Here is a 20,936-nt window from a genome sequence, read left to right as displayed (position 1 = left end):
GTTAAAACATTCCAGTCATCCTGTTACTGCTTCAGGTGTTTGGATTCTGAGAACTTCAGCCATCGTGGCAGAACCAGGTCAACACCAGTGTCCGGCTCCACGCCAGGCAGAGCAGTGTTTACACTTTTATGATCGCTTTAAGAAGACTGCTCCGATCCGTCTTCTTATTTTGTTAATTAGTCCGACTTTGAAGACCCTTGGCAGGAATAATGCTTCTCTGTCCTATGAGTATATTCTCCCGGTGCTTCACAGTCAGAGCAGGACTCTGTTGAAGGGGAAGGGTGCTTGTTACACAGGCACGTCTCTGAGATGCAAAACCACGTGGGAATCCCTTGCACCACCGCTGTGGAAACTTCCCACTTCGACATAGATATAAACGGCCTCGGGGCCCGGAGACTCAGGGCTCAGGACCCGAATGCGGGCAGAGAGCTGCTTCAGCCCCCACTGAGATGCTATTTTGGAGCGAATGGAGAAGTCTGCCAGAAGAGCTTAACATGAGAGTGATCTGATCAAAGTTATTAGGATCTTATTTCCTATCAGTCTTAAAAAGATGTGTGTGTACTCTTTGGTAAATGCAGACATTTTTTGGACGCTAAATTAGTGACTGGCTTCTCACCAGACCTCTAGATGTCCAAAGAGTATCCTTTCTGTGTAGGTTGTAACATTTGACATTGCACAGTTGATTTTTAATGTGCCATCATCTGGGGTTCTGCATAGCCGAATATCCTTTTGTAATTCTTCCTTTGGCTTAGGTCATGTAGCTTCTCAACCATCATTTCTTCTCCTAGAGAATGGAGATGATTGTTTTTCTATAACTGTCTTTCTTTCTAGATTTATATCATCAATAAATAAGTCATAAAGAATTTAAACTGTGCAGATGAAAATCATTAGAGTTACAGAGATTCCCATTCTTCTGAAAATTCATTTTAGTTCCTAAATTTAATTGGGCTTGAGGATTTGGTTCCTAGGCCCTCTGTTGCATGTCTGGGATGTTAGCAGCTTGGTGCTACTCTCCGAAGTCTGGGAGAGCATGTGCAGCTGACTCAGTCCCAGTGTTAACTCTGAACTCTCGGCGTAAGATGACAACTGTTCCCTTTTCCTCACCACAGCCCAGGCACAAGTAACTGTTTTATATCTAGCAAAGCAAAAAATGATTATACTCCAATCTTAACTGTTGCTGGAAGTGGGATCGCTAAAAGTCCTTAATTCAGCCGGAAGTGTCTGGAAAATGTCACAGATTTAGTAGGCAGACGGCTGAGCCCAGGGATGTCATGTAGGCAGCAAGAAGCAAGAATTTACCCTAAATCTGAGGAGGGTCTAAATCTTGAAAAGTCCGGAAGTGTTTAATCTGAAAAGCAGCTTCTGTTATCACTAAAGAAAGAGAGACTATTTAGTAAGCGTGCAGGATCAATTGCTTATGCACACAGACAAAACATATTGGCTCTCCACTTCACACTATATACAGAACACACTACCAGATGGATTAAACATGGAGACAAAACTTTAAAACTTTTAGAAGAAAATGTGAGAGAATTTCTTTAGGATTTTGGAATAGAAAATAGTTTCTCAGAATCACTTACCGTGAAAGAAGTTGGTAAATTCATCTGTATTCATATTGAGAACTTTTGTTTATCAAAAGACACATAAAGGGCAAGATTCATTTCTACGTATCTGACATCCTTCTGGTTTTGATCAATATATACGAATCCAGGAACTGCCAGGTACCCAGCTAGTGTAATAAAACGAGATAGAGAATTTCATTCTTGGGATTAATGGTTATGAATTGTGTCTTTCCCCCATGATTGTTATTTTTAATTTTTATTTTTTTAAGTTTTTAAATTTATTTTTGAGACAGAGAGAGACAGAGCATGAACGGGGGAGGGTCGCAGAGAGAGGGAGACACAGAATCTGAAACAGGCTCCGGGCTCTGGGCTGAGCTGTCAGCCCAGAGCCCGACGCAGGGCTCGAACTCACGGACCACGAGATCGTGACCTAAGCCGAAGTCGGACGCTTAACCGACTGAGCCACCCAGGCGCCCCATGACTGTTATTTTTAAATGGTATATTCATTTCAATAATATATGTGACAAATGTGTAAGATGTGAAGCATAAAGATAAAATGAATACCCATGAACCCACACCTTTGTCATGTGTTGTTAAAACCATGTCGTGTGTGTAAGTGCCCCCAAGCCCATTTCCTTGCTTCCACGTTCCCCACAGAGCTCTCCTCTATCCAGAATTTGGTTTATCATTGTCTTGCTTTTTATTTTATTTTTTTTTTATTTTATTTATTTATTTTTTTATAATTTTGTTTTTTTCTTCAACGTTTTTATTTATTTTTGGGACAGAGAGAGACAGAGCATGAACGGGGGAGGGGCAGAGAGAGAGGGAGACACAGAATCGGAAACAGGCTCCAGGCTCCGAACCATCAGCCCAGAGCCTGACGCGGGGCTCGAACTCACGGACCGCAAGATCGTGACCTGGCTGAAGTTGGACGCTTAACCGACTGCGCCACCCAGGCGCCCCATTGTCTTGCTTTTTAAACAGTATCTATCATCAAATATATGTGTATTCCCACATAATAAAGTGTTTAGTTTTGCTTTTTGTTTTTTGCGCTTTATAGAAATGTTGTTATATGCATGGAGTGGAACCTTTCCCCCCTTCAGTACTACGCTTTAGGGTAGTAGAAGGACAACATGGGTCCTTCCATGTTGTTGCTGTAGCTACATATAGTTCCTGCATTTTCACCACATAGTGTAATTATTTGGTTGTGCATAGCACAGGGAAAGAGCACCGCATCCAGTCTTGGAAGTTCAGAGAAGAAAGGCTCTCTAGAAAATCGAATGAGTCGGTTTTTCTTTATTGAATTTATACCTGTGCTGGAAATTTAGGGAGTATGAAGACTAGAAAACAATGATTCCATCTTACAAATTTGTGATCTAGTTTTGGAAATAAACATAAAATAATTTTCTGGTCAGTTAACTAATATTATATAATGTTAATAAATAGTATGGGCATTATGCTATAAGAAATCTAAGTATGAAAATATAGAGAGAGGCTAGAAGCAATTAGACCCATGGAGGTGGCGGAAGTTGAGCTAGACCATGGAAGGTAGGGTTGATTTGGATGGAGTCTGGGACAAAACATTTCTGATTAGAAGTGGAGTTGGGGTTCAGCATGATCCCCCAAAGAAGTATGATACATTTCAGAGAAGGGAAAGAGTCTTGGAACTAAGAATTTGTTTCAGGCGTCCATTGAATTAATCTTTAGAGTGCCAGTGATAGGAGATAAAATTAGTTGAGGAATTGAGACCAGATTCTGGAGAGCCTTAAGTGATAGGTGAGTGGAAATCCTTGGAGGATTTCAAACAATGATGGTGTTAACTTCACTAGATGTTAATTGAGTACATACTGGATGTGATATTCTCTTAATCATTCAATACATGCAAAGATGAGTAAGACTCATCCCCTGACCTCAAGGATTTTGCATCATGGTAGGTATGACAGCGATGCAAGGTAAAATAAATTAGGTGCCACAGGAGCACCAGTTGTTGTAGTGATTAATTAAGCAGGATCTGATACCTGTTGAAGTAATTAGGAGTAGCTTCCTGGGAAGAGTGACATTTGGGTGGGACACTAAGGAGTGAATAATATTTGGAAGAAGTTGGGGAATTGCTGGGATTCGTAAAATGACAGGATCTGCTTAAGGAAAAGTGAACCATCAGCTGGACATCCAGACGTGGAAGGGAATAGAAGGTGAGGCACTAAGGATAGGCATGCAGGTGGGGTCTGGAGCAGCACTCTGATAGAAATAGAATGTGGGCCACACATGTAATTAAAAACTTTTCTAACAACCACAGTGAAAAACTAAAAGGAAATAGGTGCCATTAATTTTATCTTTCATACCCATGGTCTTATTTGATCCTCCAGATATTGCCATAGTTGTTTGTAATTAGTCCTATTTTAGTGAAGAGAAAAATTGAGGCTCTTACAGGTTAAGTGACTTGTCCAAGGTTGCAATATTTAGTAAATGGTGGGCCTCAAGCCTCTTGATTTCTATTCCACTTCACCATAACAGATGAAATCAGGATTAATCAGGCTAAGAGACCATTGCACGTGTGAGGTAAGGCATGCTTGGATAAAGTGAGAGACGGGAGAGAAAGACACATACATTTCTAGGAAAGAGTATCTAAGTCGGATGACTGAATATAGGGTATAAGCAGGAAAGTATCGAAGAGGACGGAGGTTTTCAGCCATGACAGCTAGAAGAAATGAGGAAAGAGAACCATTTGCAGACTAAAGTCTTAAGTTCGGTTTTGGACTTACTGAGCTAGAACTGACGCGAAACCTGGCCTCGGAGAAAAGTGAATTCTCTCAGACACAGAGCCACCCTGGTGTCAGTCTCACTCTTGAGGCTGGCATCTGGTGCTGGAAGCATCAGCTACTGAACCCTGTTTCCCCTGAGCAATTTTCATACGTTTTCTCCACTATCAATTTAAGTTCGGACTCGTTTCATGTATCTTTCTAAAATTGACTTCCTGAGGAATTTTTTTTTTTTATTTTTAAAAAAAAAAATTTTTTTTTCAATGTTTATTTATTTTTGGGACAGAGAGAGACAGAGCATGAACAGGGGAGGGGCAGAGAGAGAGGGAGACACAGAATCGGAAACAGGCTCCAGGCTCTGAGCCATCAGCCCAGAGCCCGACGCGGGGCTCGAACTCACGGACCGCGAGATCGTGACCTGGCTGAAGTCGGACGCTTAACCGACTGCGCCACCCAGGCGCCCCCTGAGGAATTTTTAAAATCACTTTAACAATGATATTAATCATGCTTTGTTCTGTATATGGCCATGTGCATTTTCCAAAGCATTTTTACATACTATTCTCACAACAGGAAAGTGAGCAAAACAGATATTATCACCACTTTCTACATAAGGTATCAGAAGTTCAGTAACTTGCTCAGCATCGCAGACCCCAGTAAATAGCGGAATCGGGTCTGAAGCCCATTTCGCCTAGGCTTAGACCCTTCCTTGAGGGTCCCTTTGTCTTCAGACCCTCATTCCGGATGGGCTTCTCCTCTCGGACAGGCAAAGGAAAGATGAACTGGAGCAGAGAATGTCGGCGCTGCAGGAGAGCAGGCGCGAGCTGATGGTTCAGCTGGAGGGGCTGATGAAGCTGCTGAAGGTAAGAGAGAGCCCTGGCCGCTCCCCCACGCCCCCCCCCCCACCCGCCTCCCTCCCACCGCTTGTTCCCCTTCACCTCCAGTTCAGCTGCTGCCGCCCCCCCAACCCCTGCCGTGCTGTCTGAACAGGGTGCCGCTAAAGGCTTAAATGGCTCTGCCCGTAAAGTTAGACACGACTCCATAAAGTCATCTAATTAGTGTAAAGCCTGATTATAAAAAATGAGTAACTGGAGTTAGCGTCATGTCCTTAAATAGTGGTAGGCAGGTTTATAAATAGGATACTAACTGTATGTAAACAAATGTTTCTCAACTGTTTGAAGTTTCTTTTAAAACAAATTTTCAAATATTTCCCCTAAATACTCAAGAAGGATTAAGAGTCCTATGTTAGTAAGTATTATCGTGGCAGACCAAGCTAATCAGACTAATTCTAATGAATAACTTTATTAGGAGGAACAAAAAAGCATCCCAGCTCTATGTTTGTTATCTTGGGGCTTGAATAAATTTGGAATGATTCAGATGTCACTATCTTTGTTGACATATTACAACATGCGACAAATATATCGCAGCCCCTATACCTCAGAGTAGAGAAAGGCACATTTGGCATTTAAGTGTCCTCACCTGGACATTTTGACTGGCACTCCACAGAAATATCTACCCAGATACGTAGCAGCAATACCAGAATACATTTGTTCCTGCTGTTAGTTCCTTCAGTCTCTGTGTCTGTGCTGAGAAACCACTGTATTTTGTGGTGCCACACCGAGTTCACAGCCAGAGTGGAAATCACAAAGTGTGGATTACCTCAAAAGCCAGGCTGAGGGGAGTAGATTGAGTCCTGTGGTAAGAGAGTCACTGACGGTTTGGGAAATAATAGTTTGGGAAAATATGTAGAGCGGATCAGAGAGGGAAGAAACGAAAGGAGAAATGGAGATAAATATAACTGTCTAGCCCAGTGATTGTGCTGCATCACAATCTGTGAGTGTGAGTGACAGGGGTCCAGACTAGCAGTGCGGCTCAAGGAAACATCAGCTTGGAGACTTCTTCAACTTCTCTATGCTAAACGAGTCCCTTCATAGTGAAGCAAGTGGTATTAACAACTTGGGTAAATGTAGCGTTTGTGTTTTAAACTGACTTTTGGGGCGCCTGGGTGGCTCAGTCGGTTAAGCGTCCGACTTCGGCTCAGGTCATGATCTCACTAGTTTGTGAGTTTGAGCCCTGCATCAGGCTCTGTGCTGACAGCTCAGAGCCTGGAGCCTGCTTCACATTCTGTGTCTCCCTCTCTCTCTGCCCCTTCCCTGCTCATGCTCTGTCTCAAAAATAAATAAACATTAAAAAAAAAAAAACAACTGACTTTTGACTTGCTCAAGACAATCGCTTCTTTTAGTCTTAAGCTGAATCTCTTTTTCTAGCTTTGGTCCTGGGTATTTGGGTTGTTTTGCATGGACGTGTTTCTACGTTAACCCTGTTAACGGAATTTCTCTTGAGAAGTATTTCGTGTCTAAATGGGTCTTGTTTAAAGAAAACCTGGCCCAGATCCCTCTAATAGTTGTCAAGTATCCAGCTAATCCAACCCAATCACCCACTCAAGATGGCAGAGAGGGACTTAAATGCATTTGGCCGGTATAGCATCTGGAGCCATGTGGGGCTTTGAAAGTCCTGCCATTGTGGGGTAGTCCCCTGCAAGACGGGAGATAATAGGGGATCCACTCATCCCTGGCCTGTGTCAGACTTGCTTGTAGTAAGTTGCTTTCAGACATTGCCCAAACATAGGTGGGAAGATACCCTAGGGTAATTTTTGTAAAAGGCAAAAGGTTTATGCAAACTGAAGGGAAGTCAGAATGCATTTCCCCCAAAGTCCCACGGTGTGCTTTCTCGTTAGCTGCGCCGCCCTCAGTCTCCGTTAGAGTTCCTGGTTCAGAGCCCTGTGAATATTATTGTGACCTGGTTCACTTCTGATGTTTGTATTCAAGGGCTGGGCAGAATGAGCTGAGGCCTGGAACTCTGATCCCAAACGCTGAGCTTCTTTGTATTTCTAGCTACTGTCTTACAGTTATAATTTCGTAAAATAAGCAGGATCCTTGTGCCCCATTTTGTAAAATCCCCTGCCGGCTTCTTAAATGCCTTATAATTTACTTACCTGATAGGCTGAGGCCATTCATACTGGGAGGAAGAATTTGCAACACAGAGCAGGAATGTTGTCTTTTTACCCATTGATTAGAATTTACAGTTGAAAATTTCATGCCTCTCTAATGTCCAGCTTCCTAAAAAGATGACAGCACAATCCTAATTTGTGTATTGTATGCACTCCTAGAAGGTCACCCGTAGGAATCATTGACTTCCATGAAAATTTCAAAGATGTTTTCCTACTATTAAGAAAATATATTCACTAACCGATAATAAAAATACGCTTTAGAATCCTAATTTTAATTTCAAAGGACTGTCCTGCCCTCGTTGATGTTCAATCTGCTAGCATTTAATTCTCTCATAAAACAGCTGTAAGCACTTAGTCAAATGGACAATGAAACCACATGGTCTGGGATACTCATAAATTAAAATACACTGCACAGTAAATTTCCATTTCACAGGGAGTTCTTTCTACTGCTTCAGTGAAATATTATGTACATTATCTATTTATCTGAAAAATGATAATTTAAAGAAGGATGTATATGAAGTGTTCCCATTGTTTATTAATTTATTCAATAATAATCTTAAGTCCTTTTTTGTAAGAAGGCAGGGTAAAAATTAATCAGGCATTTATTTAACAAGAAAATATTGGTTCCTAACTGTCACATTTACGTATTTGGCAGTAAGACCAAGGAGTTCCAGGGACCTTCTTTCTTTCTTTTTTTTTTTTTTTTTAAGTTTATTTATTTTTGAGAGAGAGAGACAGAGTACGAGCAGGGGAAAGGCAGAGAGAGAGAGAGAGAGAGAGAGAGGGAGAGAGAGAGACAGAATCTGAAGCAAGCTCCAGGCTCTGAGCTGTCAGCACAGAGCCCAACGCAGGGCTCGAACTCATGAACTGTGAGATCATGACCTGAGCCAAAGTCAGACACTTAACTGACTGAACCACCCAGACACCCCTCAGGGACCTTCTTAATTGTATTTTTGGTTTTTTGGTGGCATGAGGCAGACCGACACCCAGGTACCCATGGTCAGAAGGTATCTTTTCTTTACATTTCCCCCCCCCCCCCCGATTAATGTGTATGGATAACCTCTGTCCCAAACTTATTTAAGCTGGGAGTGGTTGTATGTTGGTATTTTACTTTCTAAATCATGTCCCCAGTATTTTTCTGCCTCATTTTTCATTTTCCTAATATTGCTTTTGAAACAGAGTCACCAGGTGAATTCTGCAGTTTTGGATTTCAACCTCATTTGCAAATGAGGTTTAAAATATAAATTATCATGTAGATAACTGCAGTAGCTTCGGTGTTACTTGGCCACCTAGCCAGACATCCCCCATGTGGAAAAGTCTCACATGTGTTTAGGTGACATAAGCACTTTTGGATTTGTGGTTAAAGTATTATTATTCCCTTTAAATCAACCTTGGCTCCTGTGCCAGTTGCCATCAGTCAGTGTATACTGACACGACTGACTGACTGAAAACAAAAACCTTATATCTAAGACCTCGTATCTGACCTGTTAAGTGTGTTGACAGAGCCTTCAAGGCTTTATCTGAGTAACTTCTGTGAGTTTAAATTGTAAAACACCATCCTCAGTAACACGTTGTCAAAGCCCACCCTCTGCCAACCCCAGTGCACAGCAGAGGCCGCTACCTCCTGAAAAGGCTGCCCTGTCCACCATTCCCGTCCTAACCTGACATGTGTCTCCTGCAGATTATCATGATGTCATGTCCTGGGACAAACTATCCATAGCAGAGTTCCCAAATGTGCAAACGGGAAACATTGCTTCCTGAAATTTCCCTATTCTGTTGAGCCAAAGCACTGTTACCTTGCCTGGAGAAAACAGTAAAAATAGGGAGGTGTCTTAGAAACAGTCCTGAGAACTTTTGTCCTTGTCTTCTGACCTCAGCTGCAATTTCAGCCTGTCAGCATTGCCTCATCCCTCCCCCACCATCTCAGTGTCCATTTCAACACTTAGTGCCAGCAATAAACACACATTTTAAATGGTTTAATAACTCTTCCTATGGCTCTTTGCCCTGCCGAGTGAATGGAGAAAAGTATTCTGCCTTACAGGGAAGCCTGGCTAGGAAGGGAAAGCTCTTCCCAGCTACGGAATTCTAAGCCCTTCTGACCAGAGCCACGTGCCAGATGTAAAAACTGAAAGATGCTAACTTCCTTTTCTTTTTTTTCTTTTTTTAAAGTAATCCCTGCACCCAAGGTGGGGCTCGAACTCACGACCTCAAGATCAGGAGTTGCATGCTTTACCAACTGAGCCAGGCACCCTAAGATGCTAACTTCTTAAGGCTTACTGAGCTAACGCTCAGGGCCCTCTTTGCCTGGGCTCCTGTGAGTATAGGTTTGGTCAGGCATCTAGCAGCTGGCTCTGATTATGAAGAACATCTTCTTGTGCTCAGTTGGAGTCTCCGGAAGAGAGTTCTTGGTGCCTGTTTAATTTCTAGTCCATGTCTCTTCCTTGCAGGAATAAAATTATTTTTTTCCAATTTTTTTTACTTCCTCTCTCCTTTTTGTAACTGGTTGGATTTTCTGAAACCATTCTTACCATTGGCCCCAGATCTGCAGACCCTGTAAAAGCAGAAGCACCCGTCCGTCCCTAAGACTTCCTACACACATGTTCAGTAAAGACTGCCTGCACGGCTGGATCCGATTTAAATAGAACCATCACAGCAGCTTTTAGATTTGCACACCCTGGGCAAAGAGCAGAGGCTCCCTGACCACAGTTACTCATGATGAGGCAGAGAAAGAAGAAGCAAAAAGGCCCATTAAAAGACAGAGTAGCTGAAGAGCAAAGGACCACGGAGAGACAGACTCAGAAGTGTTTCTCTTGTCTTTGCTGTGCTTCTTCCCGCGGCGCCCAGTGGTGCATTGTGATAGCTGAGAGTTGGCAAGTACCCACTCTGCCCGCCGTCACTGTGAGGCTCTAAAAGACAGAGACCACATCTTATCTTCAGGTTTCCAGGGACTTATGCATAAGAAGTACTAAATGAACCTGTGTTGAATTAGTGGAAAAGCGAGGTCGAGAGTTCTTTTTGAAAAGCCTCTCAGGGCCCTGAAGCAGCTTCCAGTTTGTTGGAGGAATGGGGATGGGATGTAAGCGCATCCTTGGGACAAAACCACAAAAAAGCAGCCCCAAAGCAAGTGGAGAGGAGGGGACTAAGGAAGAGAGTCTGGTCAGGTGAAATTGCTAGTTTGGGGGAAGTTTTTAGGGCAGTGGCTCTCAAACCAGCAGGCATCAGAATCAGCTGAAAGGCTCTGAAACACGTTGCTGTGCCCCACCCACCCCAAGAGTTTGGATTCAGGTAGTCTTGGCAGGCGCCCAAACTTTGCATCTCTGACGAGTTTCCAGGTGCTGCTGCTTTGCGAACCATTGGCCTAGAGGAAGGTAGCTAACACATAGGAATATTAGGAATGGGGAGATTGATTATTGGGCTTCTGTGTCCTAGTTGAGCTATTTCTTTCAGTCTACCCTAAACAGCTATGTGAGCTCGGGCGAGTCAGGCTCTCTAGGCCTTTTCTGTCCATAAATGAGGAAGTTGGATTAGATGGTTTCCCAGTTCTAGAGGCTAGCCCTGAATGAACTGGGTGGGACAGAGGCCTGCCATTCGCTCTGTGTAGCTGATGGTGCCTGATGACCGTCTGGGCCTTTGGTCTCTGAACCCGTGCACCTAGCCTGGTTTGCTTGATTCTTCCATCATTTCTTCCATATGTTTTGTGGTGATGGCCATTAACCTCTCTCCTTTTTCCCTCTGCCTTTTTTTCCATCTTCAACACCTCTAGGAGGAAGAGCAAAAGCAGGCAGTAAGTGAACTTGGGAATTCTCCACCTGATTCTTGCTCCTTTTGCATGTTCTTCTTTTCCTCAGAGAACTGTTACATTGTTTCTCGTCTCCTCCCTGCACAAGTTCACCTCTACAGAATTGGTTATGTGTAAAACCCTCAGCCGTTCACTCCATAGTTGTGTAAAACGGCCTGAAAGTCCACGTCATGTTTACTTCATTAGCAGAGCATGTTCTTACTTGAAAACAGAGCTTGTTGAATTTTTGTTAAAGTACACATCTGTTGTGTTTATTTAACTATGCATGATTAGCCAGGCTACGATTGCATTTCCCTGCTTTTGCATTCGCTGCTGCTTCATGTCTAGAGTGACTTTAATTGCTTGAAACAACTTTCGGGGTTGTGGGAGTGACCTCAGGTCTAAATACTACATCATGAATGATTGTGCATGGAAATGTATAGTTTTTCTGATGACTTCAAATGTCCTTTAGTCTCGAACAGGCTTCTGGATGCTCCAGCCCCAGGAGCCTTCTTAACAAAGTTACCAATGAAAGCTAAGTGACTGGTTATGCCCTAAGTGATTTCCTGTTCAGAGTCTGCTCCAGGGGGAGCTCTGGTTTTTGAGCTGCATGCCTGTTGCATGGTGTTTAGGGAAGGTTTATGTTTGTTTTTATTTTTCCGGACAGCCCTTAACCCACACAAGAAAATCAATTGAGGGCCTATCCACAATAGTAACACCATATGTTTGTATAACATAGTAAGGTTTTCAAAGCATACATTTTTTTATACAAGCTAAAGCTGATTTTTAACTTACCTCAGGGCTTTAATTTTAAAAGAGAGAAATATGAATGTTTAATTCAAAAAATTTACTTGTTTCTTTTTCAAAAAACAAAGTGATCCATGTTTTAGATTAAGAATAGGAATATACAGGGGCGCCTGTGTGGCTCAGTCAGTTAAGCGTCTGACTTCGGCTAAGGTCATGATCTCACAGTTCGTGAGTTCGAGCCCTGCATCGGGCTCACTGCTGTCACTGCAGAGCCTGCTTTGGATTCTCTGTCTCCACCCCCCCCCCCCACTCCCCTTACTCCCTCTCTCTCTCTCAAAAATAAATAAATATTTAGAAAAAAAAGAATAGGAATACCCAACAGTATATTTATTATTTTCAGTTAGGAGGGCAATGAAATAACAGAGTGAAGAGGAAAAGAAAGGAAGGAAAAGATCAAATGGGGGAAGAGGCAAGAAAGGAGCAAGGGAGAGACAGACTGTCAGAAGGAAAGCAGATAGATTATGGGATTAAGATAGGTGATCAACCCAGAAATCTCAGTGGCTTTACTGTAACAAAAGTTTGTTTAGTGTTGTTTTTGCTTTGTTTGTTTGTTTGTTTATTTTTTTTCCTCATTGACACGTAGTTTATTGCTTTGATCTTATGGCACTTCCTCAGTAGGTGTGTTCATATGGGCAAAGCAGGAGAAGACAGCATGGAAAGTCAAGCCCAGTCATTAAATGTTTCTCCCAGGAAGTGACACTCATACTTCTCTTTCCCTCCATTTCATTGCCCAAAGCAAGTCATATGACCACACTTGACTTCAAGGGGGGCATAGACGTATAATCCTCCAGTTTGCTTAGAAGCCACAGAGACGCGGATGCTGGTAACGCCGACCACAAATAGGAGGATGGGTGCGCTTGTGTTGAGGGAAGGAAAGAGAACATCTCTCCTTCCTTCTCCGTTCCCCCGCTGTTTCCTTGACAGTTTCCTCTCCTTCGTGGTGCTCCAGGGCATCACCTCACCTGTAGCTGCCGACAGCCACTGTTCCCTTCCTTCTCTTCTCTCCTCTGTACCCCAAAGATGCACGTTGCAGCTAAAACCACTTGCTGGGAACTTACTCCAACAATCTGCCCAGACTAGCATCTCCTCCCTCTGGGAATGTGCCGGCTCAGAGTGAAGAACCCTACACCTTACCTGAGAACTCTCTTTCCGAAGAGGGCGGGCTTTATGAGTATCTATTTTAATGATAGCAGTAGAGCTTCCAATAGACATTTCATTCTTAAAAAACATTATGGATTGCCATGTAATCCAAGAACGAGAAATTGCCACTGCTGGTATGTTATTTCTCAGGTTGCTTTAAAGCTGACCTTGAGCAGACAGGGACTTAAATAACCTGTTCGCTTCAGTGACCTTTGCGTCTGTGTGAGATCATCATGCCCTTGAAGTCAGCAAAGTAAGAGGCTAGACCCAGACTGCTGAAGCTTGCCCCTAACGAACCACTTGTGTGTATGTCTTAGAAGTTCTCCATGGCCGTGGTCCTGAGTTCATGACCTTGTCTTCGTACTCTCTTAGGACCGTCCATGGCACAAATTGGTACAAATTGTTTTTTCCTCATGATATAGGTAAGACATACTGCTCTGTGGATATAGGTTTAAATATCCTCTGTTTACATCACAGGTTAAACTGGACCCACCCAAGGCTCAGTGCTGAGGCTCAAATTTGAAAGCTCAATAGCTTTATATAATTCAACATTTTAAACAAGTAGACACATAAAGCTTTAGAACTAGTGCTTCTGTTTTAGTCTGTCTCCTTACTGAGTGAGATACAAAAAGGTATTTAGCACAGAGCTAAGTTGTAACTTTTTCTTCCTTCCTGGGTTCTGGCTGGTATTGTTTAATTTCTTCCCCCATCATAATGTGTTACCTATATGGGTGATAAAATAGTTGTGAGAGACTCCTACAATGAAGAATTTACTAGACACGCTTCCCAAAATTGGCTCTATAAATCCATTATAGAGAACTTTTCATGTAGTCGTCTTCTTGCTTCTTTCCTCTTTAGGGATTATTTTAGCTTTGGGGGGATTTGAGAGGAATAGGTAATGACTGTGACTTAACAGCTTTGGTGCTGTGGGTCCACCTTCAGCCTTCAGCCACTTCTCCAGGGCTTTGAGTGGCATCAGCACCTCAGCTGATAATTCTTCTGCCTTTCCTCTCTCCCTCCCTCCCTCCTTCCCTTCTCTTTTCTCAGATCCAAGAGTTATAATTAAGGGAAGAACTGCCTGGCTATTTCAGATAAGACTTCACTGAGTGACTCTTCAACCCACAATATACCCTACAGTTTAACAGGCTCAGGAATTAGATTGTATCAACTGAGTCAGGGTTAATCAGGCCCGTGATAATCATCAGACTGTAATTAAAGGACTTTGTCTGCCTTTTTCACTACTGCCATCCCCAGTCGCTAGCTAGTGCCTGCCACAGAACAGATACTCAATAAATAGTTGCTGAATGAAAACTACTATTAACGAAATTCACAAGATTTCAAACTAAAAGTGGTATGAATTTGTAAGTTTATTGATTATAAGGCACATAACTGCTTCGAGTACTTAGAGCAGTGACTTTGCTCAAGGTACTCCTGTTCCCTACCCATTCAGAAGACTAAATCATGGTTCAGAAACGCCCTTTATAAAAAGGAATCAGAAAAAGGAATTTCAGGGTCGCCATTAATTATGATTAATGCTATTACCATTTCTGTCTAAAGAACAGATATTGAGTATGTAGAATAAAATAATCCTCTCTTTTTTTTTAAATACATATAATCTATAAAATGTGGGGGCGCCTGGGTGGCGCAGTCGGTTAAGCGTCCGACTTCAGCCAGGTCACGATCTCGCGGTCCGTGAGTTTGAGCCCCGCATCAGGCTCTGGGCTGATGGCTCAGAGCCTGGAGCCTGTTTCCGATTCTGTGTCTCCCTCTCTCTCTGCTCCTCCCCCGTTCATGCTCTGTCTCTCTCTGTCCCAAAAATAAATAAACGTTGAAAAAAAAATTAAAAAAAAAAAAAAAATCTATAAAATGTGGGGTATATGTAGTTGTTTGTATCACTTGAAAGTATTTTGATAATTGCTTAGTAAAAACCTGGTGCCTGCAGCCTGGTTAGGGGATTCACCAGCATGTTACAGAGGAACTCACTAAGGTAACAACAGCCTGACGAGTAATGCTGGTGATGGTATTTACTGCCATTGGTGCACTTGAGCTGTGGGCTACTCCGGCCCTACTCTGGAGGGATTTCAGATGTCTAAATTCATGCTAGTTACATCTCAGTGTTCCATTTTTCCCAGTGACTCAACACACCATAAAATTGTACTGCTGGATTGCTAACACCAAATAAAATGAGCTATCCAAGGCAAGAGGTACGGTTTACTCATGAAAGATGTTGCCTGGAACATTTCTCTGAATTCTCCTATTAGACATCACTACTTTTTATATACAGATCAACATCAGGCTTAAAGACTCTAACTTTAGATAGTAAGATATAAGAATAGAGGGCTCCCATGGGGTTGCCTTGATCCAAATTAGTAGTATGGTAATGGTCCAGAGGGTTAGATAGATGGGACTCTGAAAATTGTGTAATTAGAGGAATCTTGGGGATTCCACTAAGAGAGTATTGACACGCTTGGAACCTTTCCTTTTACTTCAGTAAGTTGGAATATCAAGTGGGATCTTGCCACATGCCCTTTCTGATTTCCAGAATCAGATGAATAACCCACTACAACTACACCAAAGAAAGCATGATGTGAGCTGGTTCTTAAAAGCCTGCGTCTCTGATCTGGCTCCCCCAAATATACCTCAGAGGAAGGGTGCTCAATATTTATTTAGCCACGGTTGACCCATGAGGGTTCTAACAAACTTCATGAATATTAACTTTGTAAATTTAAGAAAAAGTACTTTTTAAAAACCCTATACAACAACAAATAAAAGCCTCCTTTGTCCATTAAAGAGATTATTGGTGAACCCCTTGATGTGCTCATGGACCACTTCTCCTCTTGCTTCACTTAACCTCTAGATACAGTCTCATTGGGAAGTGATTCAAATTCACATGCCTCTAAATCTTCTGGACTCTCTGACCCCACCATACTCTAAAATAGAAGGCTGAATCTACTTCTACCCTGAGGCAAAGAATTGCCATTCACTTATTTATTCAGCAGTGTCTTACTACATATGTTTGAGACAGTGAACTTGGCATTTTGGAGGATAACAAGAGAAATCCTACAAAAATGCCACCCTCAAATAGTATGAACATTATTTCATCATTGGCATCATGGCCTTAAATACAGAAACACATGCCAGGTCAGTGGTATCCTGAGCTATAGGCACCACTGCTATCCCTCTAAGTTTGTGAACTCCACAGATGTCTTTTGGTAAACAAAGATCAGTGTGATGTACTATGTGACTCTGCCATAGACCTTCAGCCTGGGTTCCAGTCCTAGTCTGTCTAGATGACCCCATGTGCTAACTGCACGTAGATTGCCTTGTGAGTCTGTGAAGTGTGCTCATTCACCAGTCCCGGCTCCTGTACTCACCATAGGAACCTGGTAGTTTGTTGCTTTGTTTTTCATTCAGTTTTTTCCCCAAAGGAGAAAATATTGTTACGGTATTAAAAATAAGATTTGTATTTCACTCCCCCAGAACTCCTTGAATACCTACAAGGAGTTTACAGTGTGAGGATATAGGGGGAAATCGCTTTGAGTCTCCGCAGTATTTTTCATCACCCTCGTCAAGGACAAACTGAGAGGTTTCCTTCCCTGCTTTCCTATTTCCCTCCTGCACTACATTTCTGTCTTTCCCTCTCTTGGACAGAATGCATGCAACATATGAAAACTATCTTCCAAAGTCTCCAGGGAAATTCTCTACACACCAAGCTGGAGAAATTGTCCTTCCACTGGAACAACATTGAATTCCTGGGACACACTGTCTCACCCAGAATACTACAGTCTGAGTCTCAGCAAAGCATCAGCAGAAAAGAATGAGTGAAAGGTGACTTTTTTAGGTTCTGAGCCTGAGGATCTAGGAAAATGATGGGAACACTGACTGAAGAAGTAAGAAGAGGAGATGATCTGGGTTAGGGAGGGGACTTTGACCTGTTTTTGAACATACTGAGTTCTGAAGATTAGGCAGGCACTCAGGCTTTTTGCCTGATCTACCATATATTTGGGGATATGCAGCTGGAACTTCAGTGGGAAAACATGGCTAGCATTGTCGATTTGGAAGTCTTCAACATAAAATTAGGGTTGAAACCATAAACATGAGGCTTAGGGAAAAACCATAGTAGAGAAAAAGAAGAAAGAGGAGGTGGGAGGGGTAGGATTGTGGGTTCTTGGTGAAAGCTCAGAAGCTTTCAAGAAGGAGAAAACTAATAAGACAATAGGATAAGGAAGCCCTTGGATTTGCCAATCAGGAAGTTACCAGCAACCCTGGAAAGAAAATTTTCAGTAGAGTAGTAGTGTAGATAGCTCTGAAAAATAGGCTTTGTTTTGTCCAGCCGCCACCCTGCTTTGGTTTCAGCCCAAAGAAGGAGAGGGAATTAAATCTTCAATCCTCCTTATTGAATTACATATGAATGGATTGCTCTTGTGATTCAAAGGTCCTTCTCATCAAAACCACTTTTCTGTCTAAACATGTCCATAGACTTTACAAACCTGCTTCCTCATCTGCAAACTTCAGCTTCACAGTCCTTTGATGCTTTCGTCACCTGTATCAGCCAGTATGTTGGGGAAAGGCTAAAGCCAGAAAGGGTCTATAGAAAACCAAGTGGGTTCATTAGACTGGTGTCTCCTTTTGTGACTTTCAAATGCACTGGGCTTTTCTTTCAACACCCAGCTCCTTCCTCAGTGTTTCTTCATGCCAGCCTTCTACCTCCTCCTTTCCAGACAAAAGAAAGCATCCTAAGAAAATATCCGCTGCTTCCCTGAAGCCCCCTCCTTTGGTTTATCTCTCGGGCTTCCACAGGAGGAGAGGAATCCCTAGTGCTCTTCCTGGTAGACCTCACTCCAGCATCCTCTCTTGGCGTGGGATTGGATCTATGATCCTTCGCTTGGAGACCATCTGTAGGCATTTCATCAAAGCCTGATCCTGCACCAATCTCTTGGGTCTTATAGCTGACCTCGGGCTGGTTCTGATGTTCCATATTAACAATAACGCAACAGTAGGGAGCCTTCTCTCCTAGAGTCCTTAACTGAAATGAACATCTGCTTAGTTTCAGCTACAAGAAGCATGTTATAAAAGGTACACTAGACTTTTTTGCACTCTTCTCCATTTGCTGCCAATCATAGTCTGGCAAGTAGAATTACTGTCATTTGGCATTACCGTATGGATGCCCCGACGCTTTAAAAGAAAGAGAAGGGGGAAGGGGAGAGAGGGAGGAAGGGAGGAGGGAGAGAAAAGGAGGAAGAGAAAGAGAAGAAAAGAAGAAAGAAAAAGTAGAAGCTTGTTTTATAAAATTAGAGGCAAAGAGAGAAACGGTTAACTGTAGCTAATGTGGTACCTTTAATAAGAAACCACACCAACTCACCACAGCTCTAACAGCTGGCTAACCATAAATCCTTCAATACTTTTATTATTTTGTATTCTTATTAACTTAAATATATATGTAACATTCACTATTTATTCATTGCTTTCACATTTCCAATTTCAACTGCCGTATTTAACCAGCTCAGACCTGAGGAAACCAAGAGACAATCTAGGAGACTCTGATGCCTATAGCCGCCCTCCCCCCCCCCCGCCCAGGACATCTTCCAAATGTGCAGAAGATACAAGAGTTTATTCTTGGGCCCCTTGAAGATCCTAACCTAACCCAAGGCTACTGGTGACCTGCCCTTCCTTCCACAGCAGCCTGCCACCTGGGAAAAGAAGATTCTGACTCACCTTCAGCCAGGTTTCTCATCCTCAGCACTGTGGAACTCTGGGCCACATAACTCTGGGGAGTCTGGGGGTGCTGATTTGTGCATTGTAGGGTGTTTAGCAGGACCCTTGACCTCTACCTGGTAAATTCTAGTGATAGCCCCTCCCCAAGCCCTAGCAGGTGAAATTACCCCCAGCTGAGAAGCACTACCCTGAGCTCAGAGAACCTTGCTCTGCGATACAGCCTGAGCCGCCGAGGCATTCTCAGAATCCCTGATTCTGAGGTTTACATGTGGACTGGATGGTGAACGATTCCCAGGCACCTTCCCCGCAAATCAGTCCTCTGGCCGTATTTCCTGTCAGCTCCCTGTCTGCACACTGTCTCAGGTTTCTGCTCATCCACGCACTTGTCAAGGTCCAGGCAAGTTTTTCTCCAAAAGCCTGCTTGTGTCTCTCTCCTTCCAGTTCCTACCACCTTTCTTCATTCCAGCCTCCATCATCTGTCACCTGGTCTGTTGGAAGAACCTCCGCATAAGGGCTCCTTGTGCCCTATCTCTTTCTCCTCAGTCCCTCCTTCACGTTGCTCCAGAGCCAGAGTCCTAAATGCATGGCACTGGCCACGCCATTCTCTCCTCTGGAACCTTCCCCTAGCTCCCTGTGCCGCTGCCCCCAGCAGGGGTCAGTAGGCATTTTATTAAAGGGTTAGACAGTATGGGGTGCCTGGCTGACTCAGTGGGTAGAACATGTGGCTCTTGATCTTGGGGTCTTAAATTCAGGCCCCACACTGGGCATCGAGCCTACTTAAAATTAAAAACAAAAAAAAATTTTAAAAAGGGTTAGACTGTAAATATTTTATGCTTTGTAAACCAAATCAGAGATATTATGTAGGTACTTATATAACCATTTAAAATGCAACCATTTCAAAATGTGAAAACCATTCTTAGCTCATGGACTGTAAAAAACAGGTGGTGAGCTGGATATGGCCATAGGCTGCCGTTTGCCATCTCCGGCCTAGTAAATAAACTAGGTGACTATTTATTTAAGGCTCGGATGATGGTAGGCCACACTGCTCTTTCCTACCACATGTCTATGTGCTCCCTATATGCTAGCCCCCCCCACACTGCTCCTTACCCCCCGCAGGCAGCCTCCCCTCCCAGGCCAGCTGCCTGTGTTCATGCCCTTTCCTCACCTGGATTGCCCTTCCCGAGCCTTTTCTGCCTATTGAAATTATAGCCCTCAAGATACTCTCAGATGCCACCTCTTCTGTGAAACCTTACCCTGTTCCAGAAGCTCAGAGTTACATTCTCTCGATTCTGTGCTTTTCCTTTGTGCCTCCACTAAGGCATGGATTTCACTCTCCTTTGTATGCTAATTGCATACATGCCTAACAACCCCAGGGGACCGTGAGCCTGCTAACAGTGGACACTTTGCCCCTTTGTGACCCCCAGCACCTTTCAAAGTAGAATAATGGCAGGTGGTCCTCTATTGAGCTGGTGTGTGAAGCATTTTATGTTCATCCACACCAGCCTGTAAAGATATTATCTCCATTTTGCATATGAAGAAACTGAGATGCAGAGAGGTTAAGTAAGTTACCCAGGCGCATGCTGCTAATAAATGGTAAAGCTGACATCCAAACTAGGTCTCCCTAACTGCAAAGCCTGGACTCTAACTGCTGCATTGTGCACAGCAGGGACTCAGCAAAGAATGGTGCTGTTGAATAAGGGTGCCATACCTCACCATATGAGTTTTGCATACCTATAAGTAGCCTTTAAATTTGACTCATTGGAGTTTAAAATATCCCTGATAGGTTCTGGCTTCTTGCCTGATCACCGATTGAGCTGTCTGAATAAGGACCATGCTCTCCTGGCAGTTTATTCTCTTTTTGTTTCTAATATGCAAGCTGAGTGTTTTGTATTCATTTTATAGGGATTTTCCCTTCAGTGAGGTCCCTGATCATTTCACCGAGAACTGGCTTTGAAATCCTACAATGAGAACTAAAGGAATACCATTCTCAAATAGAGTCGGACAGACTAGGAGAAACAAACAGAAAGAGGGTAATCTAGTCTTACAATTTATGAGCTTCCCTATCTGAAAGTTTAAATTTCAACTTCTTTTGATCTTTGGGTTTATGGTGAGTTGTAGTAGGTTGTTCTTTGTCCCTGGAGCTTAGTATGCTTTCCTCCTCCTACTAA

The 20,936-nt window shown here is 43.1% G+C and overlaps 1 protein-coding gene across 20 annotated transcripts in view; it reads left to right on the top strand.

The window, feature by feature from the left end:
• Positions 1 to 20,936, top strand: part of DTNB (dystrobrevin beta) — a 214,818-nt gene that overhangs the window by 171,484 nt on the left and 22,398 nt on the right. For 17 of the 20 annotated variants that reach the window (XM_086700167.1, XM_086700161.1, XM_086700162.1 and 14 more), the window contains 2 exons: positions 5,085 to 5,181; positions 11,092 to 11,112. In XM_086700167.1, coding sequence (XP_086556293.1) covers positions 5,085 to 5,181; positions 11,092 to 11,112 — 118 coding nt within the window. The remainder of the gene's footprint in view (positions 1 to 5,084; positions 5,182 to 11,091; positions 11,113 to 20,936) is intronic. The other 3 variants (XM_086700168.1, XM_086700166.1, XM_086700157.1) reach the window with 1 other exon arrangement.

This window comes from Puma concolor, chromosome A3, assembly GCF_028749965.1.
Source record: "Puma concolor isolate L17-30 chromosome A3, mPumCon1.1.hap2, whole genome shotgun sequence".
Taxonomy (NCBI): Eukaryota; Metazoa; Chordata; class Mammalia; order Carnivora; family Felidae; genus Puma; species Puma concolor.
This window is presented reverse-complemented; position numbering and strand designations above follow the sequence as displayed.